The 18,539-nt window shown below is 36.7% G+C and overlaps 3 protein-coding genes and 1 long non-coding RNA gene across 7 annotated transcripts; 2 read left to right on the forward strand and 2 right to left on the reverse strand.

The window, feature by feature from the left end:
• Positions 1-2,061: 2,061 nt before the first annotated feature.
• On the forward strand, positions 2,062-2,617 carry LOC133736480 (uncharacterized). The gene is made up of 2 exons (XR_009859582.1): positions 2,062-2,227; positions 2,386-2,617. It is a non-coding gene; the product is annotated as an uncharacterized LOC133736480 (long non-coding RNA).
• A 3,907-nt stretch (positions 2,618-6,524) lies between these two features.
• LOC133735865 (protein NDL2-like) lies at positions 6,525-10,552 on the forward strand. Its single transcript, XM_062163307.1, has 11 exons — positions 6,525-6,823; positions 7,550-7,649; positions 8,095-8,192; positions 8,332-8,420; positions 8,746-8,806; positions 8,905-8,991; positions 9,098-9,175; positions 9,259-9,315; positions 9,442-9,497; positions 9,796-9,931; positions 10,033-10,552. The coding sequence occupies exons 1-11, from the start codon at positions 6,761-6,763 to the stop codon at positions 10,258-10,260; spliced, it is 1,053 nt and encodes a 350-aa protein (XP_062019291.1). The 5' UTR covers positions 6,525-6,760; the 3' UTR covers positions 10,261-10,552.
• Positions 10,553-10,721: 169 nt separating this feature from the next.
• Positions 10,722-12,406, reverse strand: LOC133735866 (thiamine phosphate phosphatase-like protein). The gene is made up of 4 exons (XM_062163308.1): positions 12,084-12,406; positions 11,863-11,984; positions 11,578-11,779; positions 10,722-11,460 (listed from the first exon to the last, which is right to left on the reverse strand). The coding sequence occupies exons 1-4, from the start codon at positions 12,219-12,221 to the stop codon at positions 11,077-11,079; spliced, it is 846 nt and encodes a 281-aa protein (XP_062019292.1). The 5' UTR covers positions 12,222-12,406; the 3' UTR covers positions 10,722-11,076.
• Positions 12,407-14,377: 1,971 nt separating this feature from the next.
• LOC133735864 (homeobox protein ATH1) lies at positions 14,378-18,539 on the reverse strand. 4 transcript variants are annotated; one of them, XM_062163303.1, is made up of 6 exons: positions 17,935-18,539; positions 17,132-17,201; positions 15,585-16,877; positions 15,053-15,402; positions 14,898-14,958; positions 14,378-14,800 (listed from the first exon to the last, which is right to left on the reverse strand). In XM_062163303.1, the coding sequence occupies exons 3-6, from the start codon at positions 16,722-16,724 to the stop codon at positions 14,672-14,674; spliced, it is 1,680 nt and encodes a 559-aa protein (XP_062019287.1). In that variant the 5' UTR covers positions 16,725-16,877; positions 17,132-17,201; positions 17,935-18,539; the 3' UTR covers positions 14,378-14,671. The 4 variants fall into 4 exon arrangements, with proteins under 4 accessions (XP_062019287.1, XP_062019289.1, XP_062019288.1 ...); XM_062163305.1 differs by having other exon boundaries at positions 17,132-17,206; XM_062163304.1 differs by lacking the exon at positions 17,935-18,539 and adding an exon at positions 17,312-17,910.

Genomic DNA, 18,539 nt, shown 5'->3' on the forward strand with positions numbered 1-18,539 from the left:
TGTTCTTTGCCTTCAGGCTTCTTTGTAATAAGAAAAAAATATGACTTTTTGATCGTGAAAGGAAATAACTACACAAAGACACATGGTCCTGAAATTAACATCTAAATGACAAATATTTCATTTTAAAGATTGTTTGAATAAGAATTTTATCACGCTTCAACAATACGGCTAACTGTGATCAACTTGTTGTTTAGGGGTCTTTGCACTCAAAAGAAAGTAAAAAGATGCGAAACCTAGGGTTTTGCGTGCAACAATAGTGACGCCTCATTTTGGGGTCGAATTGCATAGTTCAGCGCGCTTGACGTCGGGCTTTCTTATCGGCTTCAAACTGGTTAAGGGAGAATTTTGCAGGTTTGTGGTGTGGTAGGTCGTGGGTGAGTGCGACTTGATCTGGACGGTGGATTCTTTTGGGTCGGGTTGGTTTGACTCGCTCCATGTGCTGATTGGTTTTGCAAAGGTCGATTCCAAGCATGCGAAGTGCAAGTGATAAGGTATTGGTCTTGGTTCCGACTGGTTGGCACTGGACTAAAGACTATTGATTCGGGTTGGCTTTAGGGTCTCCCAACCAAATTCTTCTGGTTTTGGTGGTTCTCTGATCGGAGAGAGATGGTATGGTGGAAATGTCAGTCACCGGAGTTGATGTCGGCGGCAGCGATGGCCTGGCAGCATGATTAGGCTTCTATTTACTTAGCTTGGGTTTGGGGTTCGGCCATTAGGCCTGGGCTCAATTCGAGTCAGTAGGATTTCAAAGAAGAGCAAAAAGACCAACATGTTGCCGAGGTTGTTTAGTTGCTATATTTTAGTTTTTTGCTATTAGACATTTGGATGCAATTCTTTTTTAGGTTGGGGTAATCTCTATGAGCTTTTATAAGATGTTTATAGTTGTTATTTGTACCACAATTGTGTGCTGGCAAATTATATTAGATGAATAATTTTTCCTTAAGAAGCGAGGTTGTTCTTACTTAGTTAGGTTTGCTTAATGCGAGCATCTCTTTAGACTTTAATGAGTTCAGTATTGGCTTAAATATGTTATATGTTTTTTTTTTCTTTTACCAGATTTTTTATACAAGTGCATGTTAAATTCTGACCTATTTATGGCTTTGATATCTAATATCAATTTCTATTATTAAAAAAAAAAAAAAAAAAGGGCTTATAACATTCATGCACTCATATAACTCGTATTCATGAGGGATGGTTGTGTACACTTGTACGAACACTCGAATGCTTCGACCTTCCAATCTCATGGCAACAAGTACAGTTACATAGGTATTGTATTTGTAGGTAGTTTGCTTTTTTTTTTTTTGTTTTTTTTTTTGTTTGAAGTAGGTAGTTTGCTTATGATGCTGAGAATTTCGGTATAAAAATTTACTATTTGATTAGTAATTCAGATATGTCGCGTGGTCACACGTAATTAGTCCTATCATTTTCTGTTTGTTTAAGGCCCAAACCACGACATTGGGCCTGGTGTGAGCTCAAGATTTGAAAGACACCGTAATTTTGGAATGTCTTTGACCAGTGGGCTCAAACTTAAATAGCAGCCTACTCACAAACACATATAGCTTGTCCAAATTTACAGGTCCAATATAATAAAAGTTGGCCCATCTAACTCAAAGACAGGAGCTTAAAAGTGGGACCACTTTTCTCCTGGTGTTTGACACTTAATTGGTCACGTGTTATTTATGGTGGTGAGGTTCATGATCCAAGCTACAGCGACAACGACGAGTCACAAGTCTACCATGTCGACAGCTTTTCTCGCATTAAAAAGGGTGACCTTCCGTCTTCAACATAACTACCTAGAGATCACAATTAAGATCTTGTAAAAGTACAGAGTACAAATAAAGGGAAGGAAATCTGCTGTCTCCAAAATCCCTATCTCTAATTCTCTATTTTGTCACTGCTCTTATATCGCGACACCCGTTTTTAAACTTAACAGAGCTTAACACGGTTAAGTATATTTTTATCAGTTTAATCTTTTAATAAAATAAAATAAAAATTATTGATTATGAAGAACAAAATAACATATTCGACTCTACCTCTTCCTTCTCACGATAGACCGTATTCTTCTTTTCTTCTTCTTTCTCTACACCTTTGCAACAAACCCAACATCCTTTGTTCCATCACTCCAACAACATTGCTACAGAATTTTAAGTTCTAATATTGTTCGTCATCTTTGAGGATGGTTTTGGTTACTATTTGAGTGACTGATTTACTGACTCTGTTTTCAAAGGTACACATCTCCTTATCTGGTTTTGTTTTCTTTTTACTCGCTGCAATGCATGTAGGTTTCAACCTGTTTGTCTAGCATGACTTTCTCTTCTGTACTAATATTCATTTTATTCTTATTTTTGTTTAATAAAAATATGTGTGTACATTGTATGAGTGCAGAGACAATCTGAAGTAGCAGCAAGCATGGAGAACAACCATTTGGTCGAGGCTGGGGAGAGGTTGTAATTTCACAAGCAGAATTGAAGCTTAGAGCATATTGCACTGATTTTCTAGCTAAACAAGTGTTGTTTGTTCCCTTATAATTTTGGGTTTAATATTTAGTACATTTGAATTGAACTTTCATCCAATTTGTACAACTTAAATTTAAAAATGGAATGCTTTTATCTTCTTATGGGATTAGAAACTATGAGATGAATGATTCAAGTTTGAGAGTTATATATATTGCATTGAAAGTATATAAGTTCATGATTTTGATTTGCCAAATAAAAAGACCAAATGACCAGATGGTTTTTGTTGAGACAATGAGTTCTCAGTATCTACTACTCTTTTTAATGAACAACTAAAAAGAGTTAAAGAAGAGTCCAGTTTGTCATCATTTTAGCCAAGGAACTAATCAACATAATAAGAAAGAATGACCCAAAGCCAAGGAATCACGTCCAAATATCATTCTTCAGCATTATCTCGAACACCTAATTAATGTGCACTTCAGCATCCCAACAATCCCAATCATAACATGTCAAAATCATGATTCTTAACACATGAACAATATGTCTAGAAGCTCACTATGCAATTGAACACAGCAATTTCAATCCATTTTCAAATTTAATTATTCATCTATATCAAAACTCCTGACATTTGAATGAATGCCTCCATTGCAACGACTAGCCCACCAAAATTCTTGTTTGCCATAGCGCTGTCCCCAAATTCTTACACCCCTGATTACATTTTTCACTACTGATTACATTTTCCACTATGGCTTGTGCTAACTTCGAATCAGGGGTGTAAGAATTAACCAGAGGACTTTGATATCAGGCTTGATGAGAGATAAAGAAGGGATGAAACTTTGATAGCAAAGACAAATATGAAAGGGCTGATGAATAGAAGAGAAAAAGAAGAGATCCTGATTCCAAAACTCAGCTTTCCCCTTGAGCTCACAAATTGTCAGTCTTGGATAGAGATGAGGAGCAGAGATGACTGTTGCGAATAGATAGGGAGGAGGAAGAGGTAGAGTTGAACATGTTCTTTTGTTCTTCGTAATCAGCAATTTTTATTTTATTTTATTAAAAGATAAAACTGATAAAAAGAGAATTAACAGTGTTAAGCTCTGTTAAGTTTAAAGACATGTGTCGCGATATAAGAGCAGTGACAGATTGGGGACAGTAGATTTCCTTCCCAAATAAAGGACATTAGAATTTGCTAGAACTTATTTTTCGAGGCATATTTTATTAAATATTTTATCGTAATCTTAAAACTTATTTATGAACAATCTCAATTATTAATTTTTTTGTAAAATAGTCATAATAGATAGTTTTAATTTTTTATTTCTTAAAAAAAAATGGAGATTGGACTAACAAACCGTGCTTAGATGTCATTTTACAATGCATGTAAACGACATTCTCATCAATTATTTTCCAAAATTGGTGATTTTAAATTCAATGCACGTAAATGACATTCTCGTTAATGTTTCCGATAATAATGTGGGCATTCACAAACTGTGTGTATGTAGGTGTTGGTTTAGATAATTGTTTAGGCTAATCAAGCATTAGTAACATTATGCTTGGCATAAGATGCATATCACCATCAATGTTGATGCAAAACCTTATTCATGATTAGCGCAAGGAAAAAAAAGAACCAATTACGACATGGGGTCCTGAGATTGATTGAGGGAGACGGAAGGTCGTAAATCGTGAAACCACAGATTACGAAATCTCAACAACCAAAACTTTTCCCTCACAATTAACTTCATAATTGCAAATATTATATAGAGTAAGTATTAGCATGCCTAATATTAAGGGTTTCATTACAAATTATTAAGCTTTGACTTTGGGGCCATGGAGATATATATTTAGCTTTCTGCGTTTGAGAAGCTGCGAGGTGACCAGTGACCGACACATCTTCTGGTTCTTGTTGAAAACTATTAGAGAACCCCAAATGAATAGAAGGATCTCGATCTGAGGTGTCGGTGGTCTTACAACTACGTGGCACTGGCCACTGTACAGAGATATTATATGTAATAATATGTTAGTGTTTAGGATTTAGGGTTCACGATTAGTATATAATTGCTATTCTTTATATTATATGTTGCATGTAAGTTAAACTGATCGACAATCTAACCAGCCCAGCGTTGAAATTAAGGTAACCAATTACCAGTGCCAATAGCTGCATGCCATACCAATTTGGTGGAAGAAATTTTGATATTAGTTAATGAAAATGATCGGGAAAAATTAATCTAAGGGTTCCAATTAGTATATATAATCGTGGTTGGTGGGTTAATGGTGATGGGATATGGGAGCTTATGTAGAATTACTGGTCAAAGATTCTGGGTTATAAACCTTACAAGAGTGTAACCTAAGAATGAGTAGTTCCAAAAACAATATAGATTACACCATATGCGTCATTAACCTAAGTTGATTGATTGGTTTGAAACTTTGAATGCTATTGAAGACAAGGAGATTGTGAAGTTGGTAAATGTCAGATGGACAGCCGATAGAACTAGGTTTTAATTTGACAGGAGCCTCTCATATGCCTTTTCAGCTACTGAGAATGGCGACTTGTGTGCATTGAAATAGATTGTATGTGTATGCAACTATATATGACCGTAAATATTATGAAAATTTTAAGGTATAGTTACCTTAATGAATAAGTGACTATGTTTGTGAACTTGAGAATTATCTTTTGACAGTATAAAATTTTCTATAACGATTTTCTTATGCATGCTTAATAGTTCGAACCTCGGTGTGTGTGTCCAAAATTTTAGCTTTGATCGCCAAATTATTTGATGATCAATTTTGATACTTACGTATAAAATTAAAAACAAACTTAATTGTTTAGAAACTAATTGAGAAATATATGTTTTTTTTTTTTTTTTTATAAATATTGTACATAAGGGCCTGTCTCTGTTTGTCTAGCAATTTTCTTTGAAGATCCACCATCTGCTTTGGAAAACGTTTTACTAAAGGACTGAAATTAGCTGTGTCAAAATTAACATTTCAATTGATGCCTGGTGATCAGTGCTAATGACAGATACCAACTTATATATATAATCCGTCTGGTAATAAATATGTTTTGCATGTTGCACTATTTATATATATGATGTTTCAACTATAGAATCATCCGCTGATAGCATGAAAGCCTACCATGCAAAGCAAAAATAAGAAAAATTGCTCCAAAAATTCCATATCAACTATAGAATCCATGCATATGATTGAATTTCAGTTATTCAGAGACGCATTTTAGTTAGATATACTTATGATATGCATATCAGGTAATGGTTGGTTGTAAAAGTGATATGAAATGTTATTAGAAAACAAAGCTCAAGTACTATAAGGTTATTAAAAAAAAAAAAATGCAGGTTGATGACAAGGTATTTATTAGTTTTTCCGACAATATTAAGTATTTATTTTCCTATTTGCAGATTCTAATATGATTTGTACAATCACTTGCGAGGAACATGGTCGACTCAAGACGAAGCAAAACCAAATCGAGAGTATATACATGAGTGAAATGTAGTATTTTTCCGCACCTTAAAAGAATGAGTTAAAAAAAGAAAGAGCTTCAAAAATAAAGTGAAATTTCAACATTAAAACTTAAATGTAAATCATTTCATAAATGTTAGATTCTTTGTATTTCCTCCCAAACATTTATGTTGTCTAAATAGTGTTGAGAAAAATGGATTCTTGGATCCAAGAATGCAATCTCACAATTTTTATTATTAATTGGCATGCTTCCTTTTTTTTTTTCTTTCTTTTTTCTTTTTTAGTTCATCGATCATTGACAACTTGATCTTGATGTACCAACAATGGTCAACATCTTGACATATTTACAATTATACCCCTCTGTTAAAATGCAACCATCAATCTCTAAATAACCACCTTCATATCTAATATACGAAAATAAATAAATAGGTGAATTGTATAAAGTTGTATGAGATTTTAAGTTTAAATTACTTTACCTGGTATTCAAAATAAGAAAATGAAACCAAAAGGGACAATTTAGTAAAACCGCTAAAAAAAAACAGAAACTGTCGGCTTGTGGCCTTAACCCTGGTTAAACCAAACCAGCGTCCGCGGTTGAAGAAGAGGGCCGTTGGTATATACGGACCGCTCGTGAGCCCCTCCTCTGCGATTAAGCGTCGGTGACTCGTTAAACTCGTGCGAGTTCAGAGCGAGTCAACATTTAAAAGAGAGAGAGAGAGAGAGACGGGGGGACAGGGACACAAAGCAACAGAGGGCATTGCATATAAACCACAATGGAGATGGAAGCCAAGCCCATTGCCTCAAAAACCTGAGCGAAATTTTTGAGAGGGAACAAGAAAATGGGGGATTCTAGTGGTGATTCAGTGTCGGTGGATATGGAGGGGGTTTCTCTCTGCGGAAAGGTACAGGCTTTATTCTCTATTCTCTGCAATTGGTTTTTGTGTTCTTATTGATTCTCGTGGTCAATGCTGCAAAAGAAATCAAGTGAAATGCAAAGATTGCATCTTGATTTTGCTGTTCTAATTGCCTATATGAACTTGTATGTTAGGATGAGCAGCGAGATATTATGTTTTTTTTGGTTGAATGCAGGTTAAGTTTGTGGTTTATTGGGTTATATAAGGCAATGAAATTCGAATTGGATGCTTGGTTTCTGCTTTGAATTCTTGCTTTTAGCTTGAGATAGCTTGATTTTCTCTTGTTTAAACGAATAACAAGTCAGTTTCTTAAGCAAATTAAGTCAGTTTGTTACTTGATTTTGTGTTGTCATTTATAAGGTTTTGGAATCAAGGATGAAAGTTCTAGCTTTGTTGAATTTTTGAAATGCTAAATTGCTCCCCCATGTTAGCAAAAGTGGTTTGATTTCTACTTTCGTTATTAAGGGTTACCAGAAAACTCTACGTTTTACTTGATAGTGTACTTTGGTATGGTACTGTTGGTTGGTAGTCTCTTCTCCTTAAGTGACCCGAAAAGGTGGTTCAACTTTTTAGTGATCGGTTGAATGCGTATTGCAATTATTACAATCTTTTAGTCACTATTCTGTTTTTGGAACTGCGTGTATATTTCGTTTCTCAATTTGATTTACTGAATTGGTGGACTAAATTGTATCCTATTATGGAATCTGTCTGCAGGAGCATCTTGTACAAACTTGTCATGGTTATGTGTCCGTTGCCGTGTTGGGAGATCAGGACAAACCAGCTCTCGTCACTTACCCCGATTTGGCTTTAAATCGTAAGAAAAACAATATTTAGCCACTGAAAATTATTTCTCGCTTTGGTTGCACTTCTCGTCTGAATTTTCTTGCTTTTCAAACACGAAACTAAAATTAGACCATTAGTTTTTCTGGAAGAAATCTTGACAGGTAATTTAGTTGATGAATTTTACCTCTTGGATCCAGGATGCCATTGCATCCAACTGATTTTTTTTGAAAATCCTATTGAAATTCTGTTTCAACTTAATATATTTACAATCTATTTTTTTACAATAGATTAGTTCAATTGAATATTTTAAGTTCTGGGGAAGGAAACTGAATTTTGTGGAGTACATAAGAGAATGGTGACTTTTTGCCTTTTTTGGTCATAAATGAAGGTCAAGAGATATCATGAATATTAGTAAGCATTTACTTCTAATTTAGTAATTCCCAACTTAACGTTTGTCTTATTATGTGATTTATCAGATATGTCCTGCTTTCAAGGATTATTCTTTTGTCCAGAAGCGTGTTCCTTGCTGCTCCACAACTTTTGCATATACCATATTAGTCCTCCCGGCCACGAGGTTTGTAATTCATTAACTTGTCTGCATTTATTGCTTCTGCAGTTCTGCTTGATCTTCATACCTATATTGTTGCAGTTAACTTCCATTAGTGCCATTCACATAATTTCTTATGGCGTGCTTTCTTCAAGAACTATTTCAGTTTGGAGCGTCTTCGATCAGCCTTGATGATCCTGTGTATTCAACTGATGATTTAGTAGATCAGATTGCTGAGGTTCTCAACTTTTTTGGGTAATAATTTTCACAATGCTTTAAGTTTATGTTAATCAGGAGTTTGGTTAGAGTGATCTTTTCTACGATCAAATGGTTAAGTTGATTATCTAATGGTTGGAAATGCTTCTGGTTTTATTGTCTGAAAAAGGTATTTGCACGCAATTACTAACTCGAGATAAGAAATGATTTGAATAATAATGCTCTGGACCTGGGTATCAAGTAATACATGATTTCACAAAGCTCTTTGAATCTTTTGTTCTCTTTAATACGTCAGTATTCTTTAATTATTTAGATGAATTGAAAAATGAAGGGAAGTACCTGATCTCTCTTTCTTTCTCTGTAGACTTGGTGCAGTGATGTGCATGGGGGTCACAGCTGGAGCTTACATTCTTACCCAATTTGCTGTAAGATTCTCTATCCTCACTGTGCACATTAGTACTATTTGTTATCATCTCAATAAGACTTTTATTAATCATCTGGCTTTCCATAATCTTGGGAACAGATGAAATATAGATCCCGTGTCATGGGGTTGATACTTGTTTCTCCGATATGCAAAGCACCCTGCTGGACAGAATGGTTGTATAATAAGGTTTTTTTTTCCCCCTTCCTGGACTTATCAGCTCTTGTGGAGTTGTGGTGTTTGGAATATCGTGCAAATGGTTTGGGGACATCTTAACTTTATATATTCTTTTCAGGTGATGTCAAATTTACTTTACTACTATGGCATGTGTGGTGTGGTAAAGGAGATATTGCTTAAGCGCTACTTCAGCAAGGTCTGCCATTGTTCTGGTCTAACTCACAAATATCTGTCTTTCTACATGTGATTTGGTTTCATTGTTAACATTCCTGGTGGCAGGAAGTTCGTGGTGGTGTTCAAGTACCAGAATCAGATATAGTTCAGGCATGCAGAAGAGTTAGTCATCCAACCTCTGTCATTCTGACTGTTATTTATACTATTCTCCTGATTTGTGTACATCCTAAATGATGTGGCAAAGTGCTGATTACATGTTTGGTTTCACTCTTGTGTATCCTATGACAGTCGCTTGATGAAAGGCGGAGTTCAAATGTTTGGCGCTTTCTTGAAGCAATTAATGGGTAAATCCTGTTCCCAAGATTACTTTTACTTTGCAATTTACACTTATTTTTATCAAGCTATCTATTTAAAAAAATATTGATGCATGTACTGGAACCCTTGTTTTGGGATATTTTTCATTTTCGTTTGCATTGCCATCAGTAATGCAACCAATATGACAATATATGCAGAATACTAGTCCTGCATCAATTGGATTATTGCTGTGGACTACCTTTGTGCTTTTGGAATCTCCATTTTAACAGCTTTATATGTGAAATGATATCATGCACGGCAATGAACTCTGTTTTCATTTTCTCTCAGGAGACCTGACATTTCTGATGGATTGCGTAAGCTACAATGTCGTTCACTAATATTTGTGGGCGAGAGCTCTCCCTTTCACTCAGAAGCTCTCTACATGACATCAAAATTAGATAGGCGATATAGTGCCTTGGTTGAGGTATGCAATCGAGGTCTAGAACGAATGATAATACCATGCATTGTTGTATCTTTATATGAATATTAAGCAAACTTATAACTGGTGGTGTGGGTGACCTGCAGGTTCAGGCATGTGGATCAATGGTGACAGAGGAGCAGCCTCATGCAATGTTGATACCATTAGAGTACTTCCTCATGGGTTATGGCTTATACAGGCCTTCTCAGTCAAATGTCAGCCCAAGAAGCCCCTTGAGTCCGTCCTGCATTGCACCAGAGCTTCTTTCACCAGAAAGCATGGGATTGAAGTTGAAACCGATAAAGACTCGGATTCCTCATGATAGAAGTAGTTGACAAAAGCGTTTGAAATTGCCTCTTGTAATCTACTTCATGAGCTTGAAATTTTCTCTAGATTGGTTGGGGGATGAAAAAAAGAAGAGAGCATTGTTAGCGGTTCTGTAGATATAGAAAGAGAGAGAAAGATACAAGGGAAAAGTTCATAAGGAAAGCAGCAGATATCATTCTTTCAATTGTATTCTGTAATGTTAGTTGAGGGAGGGAGAGGGCCAGTAGTCTGTATATCCTCAGAATTGTTCCAACAACTATAAACAAAAGATGATTATAAATAATGATATAAATTGGATGATGATCTTCTGCTTTCTTCTGAATCCAAACTAGAGGACCTATATTTATCAATGGGGCATCCATCAATTTATATATTAGTTTCTTCAAGGGGACAAGAAACTCAATTTTCAACTTTTATGGTGGCTCATGTGTCAGCTCATCTTGGTGTTTCTTTATTATCAATTATGATAAAACCAAGTGAAAATGCAATCTTATTCTACTCCTTTTTGCTTCTTTGGTTGATGATGATGTCACACCACAATATAGTTCAATGGATAAATCATCAGTCTGCAGCCTAGATGGTGGTGGAAATTGGCATGGCTTGCATGATAAGGTGGTAAACACACTCATCCTACTGATCCTAGTACATATTCAACTATATGTTGAGTATTGATGATAACGACACTCCAATTTTAGCTAATGACAACGGCAATGCTATTTGATTTGTCATACGATCATAGTGCACCAATGATAACGACACTCCCATTATAGCCAACGAGTACGGAAATGTTACTGCCGAACTTCCTGGCTAGATTAAAATCTCAACTAGTGGGGAGGTGAAACTGGGACAGCTTTTTGAAGGGCTTCATGGGCAATAGCAGATATCAAAGTGTTTTGGTACTTGCAGTCGAGTGGAACCAATTGATCAGTTCTCGTATTGCTAGACTCATCAATAAGGGCATTGTTCACTGTGCTTAGCAAATTAGCACCAAGCTCCTCCCAATCGCTCCATTCATGAATTTTTGCCTTGGTAAGCAATGGGTTGGCAGATATTAAATCACAGATAGGAAAGTCCTTCCTTGGCATCATGACATCTCCTTCTTCAAGCTTCAAGCCTGCGCAAAAATCAGGAGCTCCATCCCCAACATAGACCAACTGCTTCTTTCCATCTGCCGAAACCAAAGCTCTGATCTTCTCCATCACCAGACCCTGTAGGAAAATAAACCCAAAAATATGTAATGTTCTCTTGTCCAATACATAGTATGTTATTGTAATAAAAACAAGTTGACAATCTGACAAGATAACACCATTCCCTAACTAATTCACCTTGCACATATTGGAAGGGCATATATTGCAGCCATGAGGTGATGAGTTGAAATCATGATAGGGCAAGATTCTGAGCCTGCCTTGTTCATCAACAAGGCTAGGGTTGGTGTTGATTTCCGAAAAACAGTCTAGTAGGCCATGATGTTTCAAGATTGTCTCAATGAAAAACACATTTGCATCACTCACAACCCTCAGATCACACCTACATATATACATGTGATCGATTAGAAGTTTAAAACCACAACACTTCATTAGTGATCAGATAACATCAGGAGATGAAATTACCCAAAAGCATGGGCTGATTCGATTGCGGAGGCAATGCTGGGATGCAGTGGAACCTTCTTCAAACACTTTTCAACGTCTTCAATCGTCTTTCCCCTATTATGAAGCTCTGTCATCATCCTATCCTGAAATAGCGGAATACATAACCATAAGCATTTGTTCAGAATGAAATAAAACCAAACTCAAATAACCAGAATAATTAAACTAGATAGCTACTGACTAACCATAATAGAGTTCCACGGCAAAGTATGGAGGAGCTGAGTAAACAAGTGGTTGATACCCAACTCTTCCACAACCCAGTTGTCGCTGTCACAGTCGATGATCGTCTTGTCGAAATCAAAAATGACTACCAACCCCGCCATTGATAAGAATCAAGAGAGAGTGGTTTATAGAGGAGGATGGCTGAGTTGGTATTTATAGGGTTTGACGGTTTGTTTGTGGAAGCAAATTGATTACAGCGTAGCAAGCACTGATGGGAGTCCCTCGACTTTGGGAGGTAAACTGGTAAAGGGTTTAGGGGATATGTATATAATTTAGTGGACACTTTTTGGGTGACTTGCGTCATACACTCATACGTTGAACAACTATATAGAAACCTAAATTCGAACCCCAAAAAGAATATTCGACACCCATTACTCAGTCACAGTTGTAAACAAGGTGTGAAATGCATTAAACCTCGATAATTAAGGACTAAATTAAGCCACCGGTTAAACATGTTTTGTGGTATTGCGGAGTAGTTGTGTTGTATGTAGAGTAATTGTTCTGTTATTTAGAATTATCACGTGATATAGTTAAGTGGTGTGGTTCAATAATAGTTAGTTAAGGGTGAATATTGTAGGCAAAAACAGACATTTGCTACGTAGATCAATCAAATTAGCCAAACCACAAACACATGGTGGTATGTAATGTACAATAATTTATTTGTAACGTGCACGCTTAATTTTCATAGGCCTATCACGGATATGTGCCAAACTGGAGGTATCTTATTTTATTAGGTGAATAAATAATGCATATGCCTTAAACTCACTAAAATCCAAAGTTATATGTAGTGCTCTAATAATGCTCGATCACAATCCCAAAAAGGTGGCAGTTTCTTGACTTTCTTCATTTGCAATAGGGGAGAGGATCCTCTCCTATTCCCCCTCCTAACCTACCTAAGCTTTCCATTGGATTTTGACACGTGGCTATAGTGAATCTAATGGTCTACAACAATTTTCATTTTTTTTTTCTGTCCGTCCTATTCTTCTCTTCCTTTACGCCTGAAGTCTCTCTCTCTCTAGTTCTTCTTCTTCCCAAATTTTGCAAAATCCCATGAATTATATTCAAATATAGCAATACCCATATCCTTAATTGTCTTTCATTGAAAATTAGAGGTGGGAACAGTCATAATCCTATCTCAATTTAAGATCAATTTGAGACAGCGAACAAGGCAGGCTCCTTCATACTATGCCGAAGAGAAATTTGAGGGCGAGATGAATTGAGGCATGAGGGAGGAAGAAGAGTAACAAGCAAAGGAAGAGCGACATTTAGCAGGCATGGTCTTATTATATAAGCCTAGATTAAGCTCAAACCAAGATTCCTCCTTTTCTTCTCCTCTTAATCAATCAACATGAACCCATCATGGAAACAAAGAATGATGGAATTGAAGATTTTTTGTTTTGAGAATAGATGGAATTGAAGATTTGAAGTATAAAAAATTGCATTGCATGAGGGAGACACAAGATCTGGGAAACTAGCAAAGAAGAAACAAAAAAGGGAAAGGGGGAGAGAGAGCTCGAGAGAGAGTCTGACTTGGCAGGGATTAAAAAAAAAATAATAAATAAATATTTATGAAAATCAATATACGCCGTTAGATGTGGTTATACACACATGTGGCTTTGTTATCAAAAGGTTAGGCAAATGGATTGCCAGCAAACAAAGATATTGCAATGGCTTTGGATTGTGCATGTAATGCTCCCTGCAAAAGCTATTGGGATGGGTCACTTATGTTAAGACTCGTACCGGCACATGGGAGGCTGGTTAATTTTATAAACTGAGTGATTGGTAGTTTTATTCCAACTCGTCCGGCCACAAACCCAGTTTGTAGATATCACAGTTGTCGTCTTCTCAGGCCACGTTTGGTTCGCGGAAAGAAAATTTTTTTCCTTCCTGCGTTTGGGATGCAAACGGAAAAGAAATAATTTCCTGAATGAATGGATAATAAGGGGAAAAATGATTCCTTCCAAATCTTAAAGAAATCACTTTTTTCCTTTCTTTCTTTGCATTTATTATTCACAACATATTATTTTATTACATTATTTACAAATTTTTTAATAACTTTTCTGATAACTTTCCTTACGTTACCAAACATCAGAATGGAAAGTTGTTGGAAAATTTCATTTTCCTTCCCATGGAAAAGACAAAGGAATTACTTTTCTTTCCGTGAACCAAACAAGGCTACAGTGTCAAGATGGTGATCCACCAACCCTGCCATTGAATTATCACTATGTTTCAAAAGAATCATACAGAAAAAAGGCAGTGTTCGAATGCGGTACCATATTGATTAAGGGGCAAAGCTAGCTAGCTGCCACAAGAGTGCCATACTGATTTTGCTCATAAGAGAAGACGTTCATGCTGGTTAGGCATGCATGGTAATTACAGAAAGGTACTCAATTGTTGACCTTACGCAGCTGAGAGGATTATATACAGCTTAATTGTAACAATGTTGAGGATGTAGTGCATTTTTTTTTTCCTACTGAATCATCCAGAAGTGCCCGTTTCCATTTGATATGTACCTTCCCAAAACCTTCAATTCACATGAAATTTCTGATTGTTAATACTTATGTGGTATCTTCTCAGCGTTTTCATTTTGCCGAGCTTTTCTTCTGTTCATATCCGCGTACATCTCCTCAATCATAGGTTTCCATAGCCGAACCCTAGCATTTATGAACCAATTTGATACCTGGTATAAAGCGAGAATGAGTAGTTCTTCCAAAGAAGTTGAATATCAAATTATTGCCGAATAAAGTTGAGGTTTAATAAACTGAGTGATCAAATACCTGGCTTCTTGTTAATCCACTTTTTACTGCAAGGAGATGCTTCTCTGCATCTTTAGGGTACCTGAAATCAATCAAACAGATGGTACATTCTTGAAAATTGTTGAATATCTCGATTCAAAAATTTTGAAACAAGTCATGTGAGTCAGAGAGTTTACGGATGAAGGAAGTTTTGAAACATCCAAGCCCTCAAAACTGAGACTGATTTTTCCGGCAAGCCTCTCTGTGGTCTCCAAATTTGATGTTCTTTCTTTTTCATATGCTGAAGAGCCAACTGCTTTTGAATTTCATCAAAGGAGGTTTCACTCTCACTGGGACTTTCAGGGTTGAAATTTTCACTCATTGCAAGGCAATAGGTGCTAATTCTTTCCCTCAGATTTTTATAAAACATGGAGATTGTTTTAAGAGCAAAACGAGCATGTACAGAAGGATCTGTATTTGTAGCAGCGTGGAATGCAGATACAACTGTATGAATCTCATCCACACATTGGTTGTAGCAGTCATCAAGCTGCATCGTGTCCAACAAATATATTAGTTTCTAGAGTCTAGAAATTTTGGATACTAAAGACAGTTAAAGTCGCACTTCAAAATTTATCCATTTTGACTACACCTTTTGCAACATATACTGAAATAAACTAGGACCAAAGCAGATAACTTGAGACTAATTAATAGCAGAAAACAATAGCATACCATTTGCAATAAGGCCAGAAGTTTAGCTTTCTTTGTTTCGATTTCCTGTCTTTGCAGCGCAGGCTCGTTTTGCGCCTCAAATCTACTATCTAAAGCAGAATTGACCCCCAGAGACGAATAACTTGACTCGTCTAGATTTTCTAGTGAATAGCTTGCAATCTGGGCAAGTATTTCCTGAATCACATGAAAGTAGCTTGATCCACATATTATTTGGGATAATTGAGGTGGTTTGCAAGAACCAAAACTTGGAGAAGGCTCCTCACTACTGCAAGAAGCTGGCTGATCTGAGCCAAACCTTGCTTGATTCAAACAAGGCTGAACAATCCCAGAACAGTCGATGTCTGAACACTGATCTCGGATATTCATCCCATTTACAATAGAAGGCCTGGATGTGGCAAGTGTTAGAGCGAGCTCGTTGCTTGATTTAGGGGAACTGTAAGAATGATATGTCATCTCATAACTGGCGCCATTAGGTGATGACCATCCATTTGGATCCAGATTTCCTATAGATGGTGAATATGGTTGAAGCCCTGTTGTTCTTACTGGAGTTTTCTCTTCAGGGTCCGAGGGAGCTGCCGCATACTTGTTGAGCTCCCACTGTTGACTATTTAGGCTACCAAGTATTTCATCATATCCATAACTTACAGGGGTTGCCAACAAAGAACTTGGTATGCTAGAGCAGGCATTTGAAACATAAATTTCCGAAGAATGCATGGGAGTTGCTGAAATTGCTAAGTTGTCGAGATCTTCTTGAAGATTACCACTTGGAGCGAAAGCGGTAGAACATGAAGCAGCAGGGTTGGGTATTCCTTGAAACACAGAATGGTCATAGAAACTTGCACTGCCAAATGGGGGTTCTCTCAGATTGTTCCTTCTTTGAGATGTAACAAAAGCAAATGATTCAGCAATAGCAGCACTATTCGTGTCATGAAGATGATCCGAATGGCAACCAATGACAGAATCTCCATCAATGGCTGGAAGCATTGGAAGTACAGAAATGAAATGATTTTGGTGATTGACGTCTAATGAATACGACTGGAGAAAAGAGTCCATCGTTGTATGTGGTCCAATCCCATCTACGACAACAGAATTTCGGGCAGTCACATCCGTGGGGACATTGAACATTTGATTATCCATCATATCTCAGGACACAAATCTCAGATTGCATTGGGCATCAACAGGGGGTTTTGACAAAAAGGCATTGGGAAACTTTAACAAAGACCAGGCAAGATGAACAGAGAGAGTCACTTCCTCAGTTATGATGAACTGATTATCAATATCAACTATCTCAGCCTGGACACATTCAAAACTCAAGTTAATAAATATACATTTCAAAGACAAAAGGGCACTGAAAGGACATATTCTAATTTCTGGGAGTAATGCCTAGCTTGATTCTAAAGGGTGAGGCATTATGATTAACAAAATATCACACAGGTAAAGCAAGATAATGACAAAAGGTATTTCGGCATGGTAATACAGAAATGCAAACATTGAACTCAAACGTGAGTTAATACAATTAACAAAAGCAAATGGTGAAAGTGACCAACCTATTTCCAACTTGAAGAGGATATATATAACCCACCCGCAAACACTTCCACTGAGAATGCAGCAGCAAAGCTTCTCTATGGCAAAAAAAATGGTATCAGAAATTTAGAGCAGATTCGTGGGATTTCCCCAAATCGGACTTTAAATGAAGATGAAAGATAAAGAGTTTCTAATGATTGAACCTATATATGTATAATTCCCAGAGAAACAAGCCAATGAAGTGAAAGTTCACAAGCAATGATTCTTTGTCCTTAAAGTCTTAAAGGAGCACAGAGAAAACAGAATGCAGTGGTAAATTGTTTGTTCCTTCTTTTACAAAAAGAAACAAGGAGAAAAAGCTAAACAATGACCTCTCATGCATCCACATGAACTTAATTAAAGCGCACACATAAAGTGCGTTTTTTTTTAACGAAGAATGACCAGAAAAGGTTGGGTTTTCTCAAGAAACCAAACCCCAAGAAACTGAGATTCAGAGCTTCAGCAATAATGGGGACCCCATCAAGTTTCATCATTTACTCTTTCTTTCTTCTCTGGCTGTGGCCACAAGTTTAAAGGCACGAAACATAAATGGGTCTGAAAGATAAAAGGACACCCACGTCTCAGAGAACCCAATAAAGAGAAGAAAGAGAGAGTGTGAGTGAGTTAAAACTCAAAAGTACCAAAAAAAAAAAAAAAAAAATCAAAATTTCTTCATCACAGAGATGAGATGAGAATGCATGAATATGAATTGGACCCAATAATGAAAATCCAAGATAGAGAGCTCAAGAGGAGCCACACAGAGAAAAGAGAGAAGAAAACACATTACTGAAATGGCGCAGTGGCAGTGTGTGGCACTCATGGCTTTGGAGGGCCCATTAGTTTTTTCTGATTTCTTTTGTCCTCCTCCTCTCATTATCTTCTGCTTCGTCTCTGCAATCAAAATATCTGGATTCTCTCTACTGTTGCAGCTGCCAGGTCCATTCAACCCCATTTTTGCTCAGAGATGGTGAAAAAGACCTTTGCTTTCTAGCTATTTTTTGACCCTAATTAGCTAGCTTGATAGAGAAAGATGAGGGTAAATGCAGCAAAGAATGACTGAAACTTTTGAACCTACACAACTATATGGCTCTAAAAGGGATTGAAACTGAAAGGTGAAAAGAGAGAGAGACTGTTCCAGCAGTGTACTCATTATAGTGATGATGCAAGCAAAACCCCAAAATCTGATTCAGCAAATCTTGTGGGGAGATCTTCCACAATTTATGAGAACCCCCAACAACTTGTCTGTTTTGGCTTCACAGGCCTAGGGATTATAGGTTGCATTAGCTATAATTATACAAGGGTGTGTGAGAAGGGGGCTTTGTGTGAGAATAAGGTCAGGTTCAAAGTAATGATGAAACAGAGGCAATCAACTTAAGTGATCTTCTTCTAAGT

Source organism: Rosa rugosa, chromosome 3 (genome assembly GCF_958449725.1).
Source record: "Rosa rugosa chromosome 3, drRosRugo1.1, whole genome shotgun sequence".
In the NCBI taxonomy this organism is placed as follows: Eukaryota; Viridiplantae; Streptophyta; class Magnoliopsida; order Rosales; family Rosaceae; genus Rosa; species Rosa rugosa.

Excerpts from the sequence above, each read along its gene's own strand:
- LOC133735866 (XM_062163308.1), bottom strand. The coding sequence starts at position 12,221 with ATGGCGGGGTTGGTAGTCATTTTTGATTTCGACAAGACGATCATCGAC. Across the intron at positions 11,985-12,083 it reads TGCCGTGGAACTCTATTATG|GATAGGATGATGACAGAGCT; the intron begins GTTAGTCAGTAG and ends CCGCTATTTCAG. Across the intron at positions 11,461-11,577 it reads GCCCTTCCAATATGTGCAAG|GGTCTGGTGATGGAGAAGAT; the intron begins GTGAATTAGTTA and ends ATTTTCCTACAG.
- LOC133735865 (XM_062163307.1), top strand. The coding sequence starts at position 6,761 with ATGGGGGATTCTAGTGGTGATTCAGTGTCGGTGGATATGGAGGGGGTT. Across the intron at positions 8,807-8,904 it reads ACATTCTTACCCAATTTGCT|ATGAAATATAGATCCCGTGT; the intron begins GTAAGATTCTCT and ends TCTTGGGAACAG. Across the intron at positions 9,498-9,795 it reads TTTCTTGAAGCAATTAATGG|GAGACCTGACATTTCTGATG; the intron begins GTAAATCCTGTT and ends ATTTTCTCTCAG.
- LOC133735864 (XM_062163303.1), bottom strand. The coding sequence starts at position 16,724 with ATGATGGATAATCAAATGTTCAATGTCCCCACGGATGTGACTGCCCGA. Across the intron at positions 15,403-15,584 it reads TTCTGGCCTTATTGCAAATG|CTTGATGACTGCTACAACCA; the intron begins GTATGCTATTGT and ends GACACGATGCAG. Across the intron at positions 14,959-15,052 it reads TTTCAAAACTTCCTTCATCC|GTACCCTAAAGATGCAGAGA; the intron begins GTAAACTCTCTG and ends GATTGATTTCAG.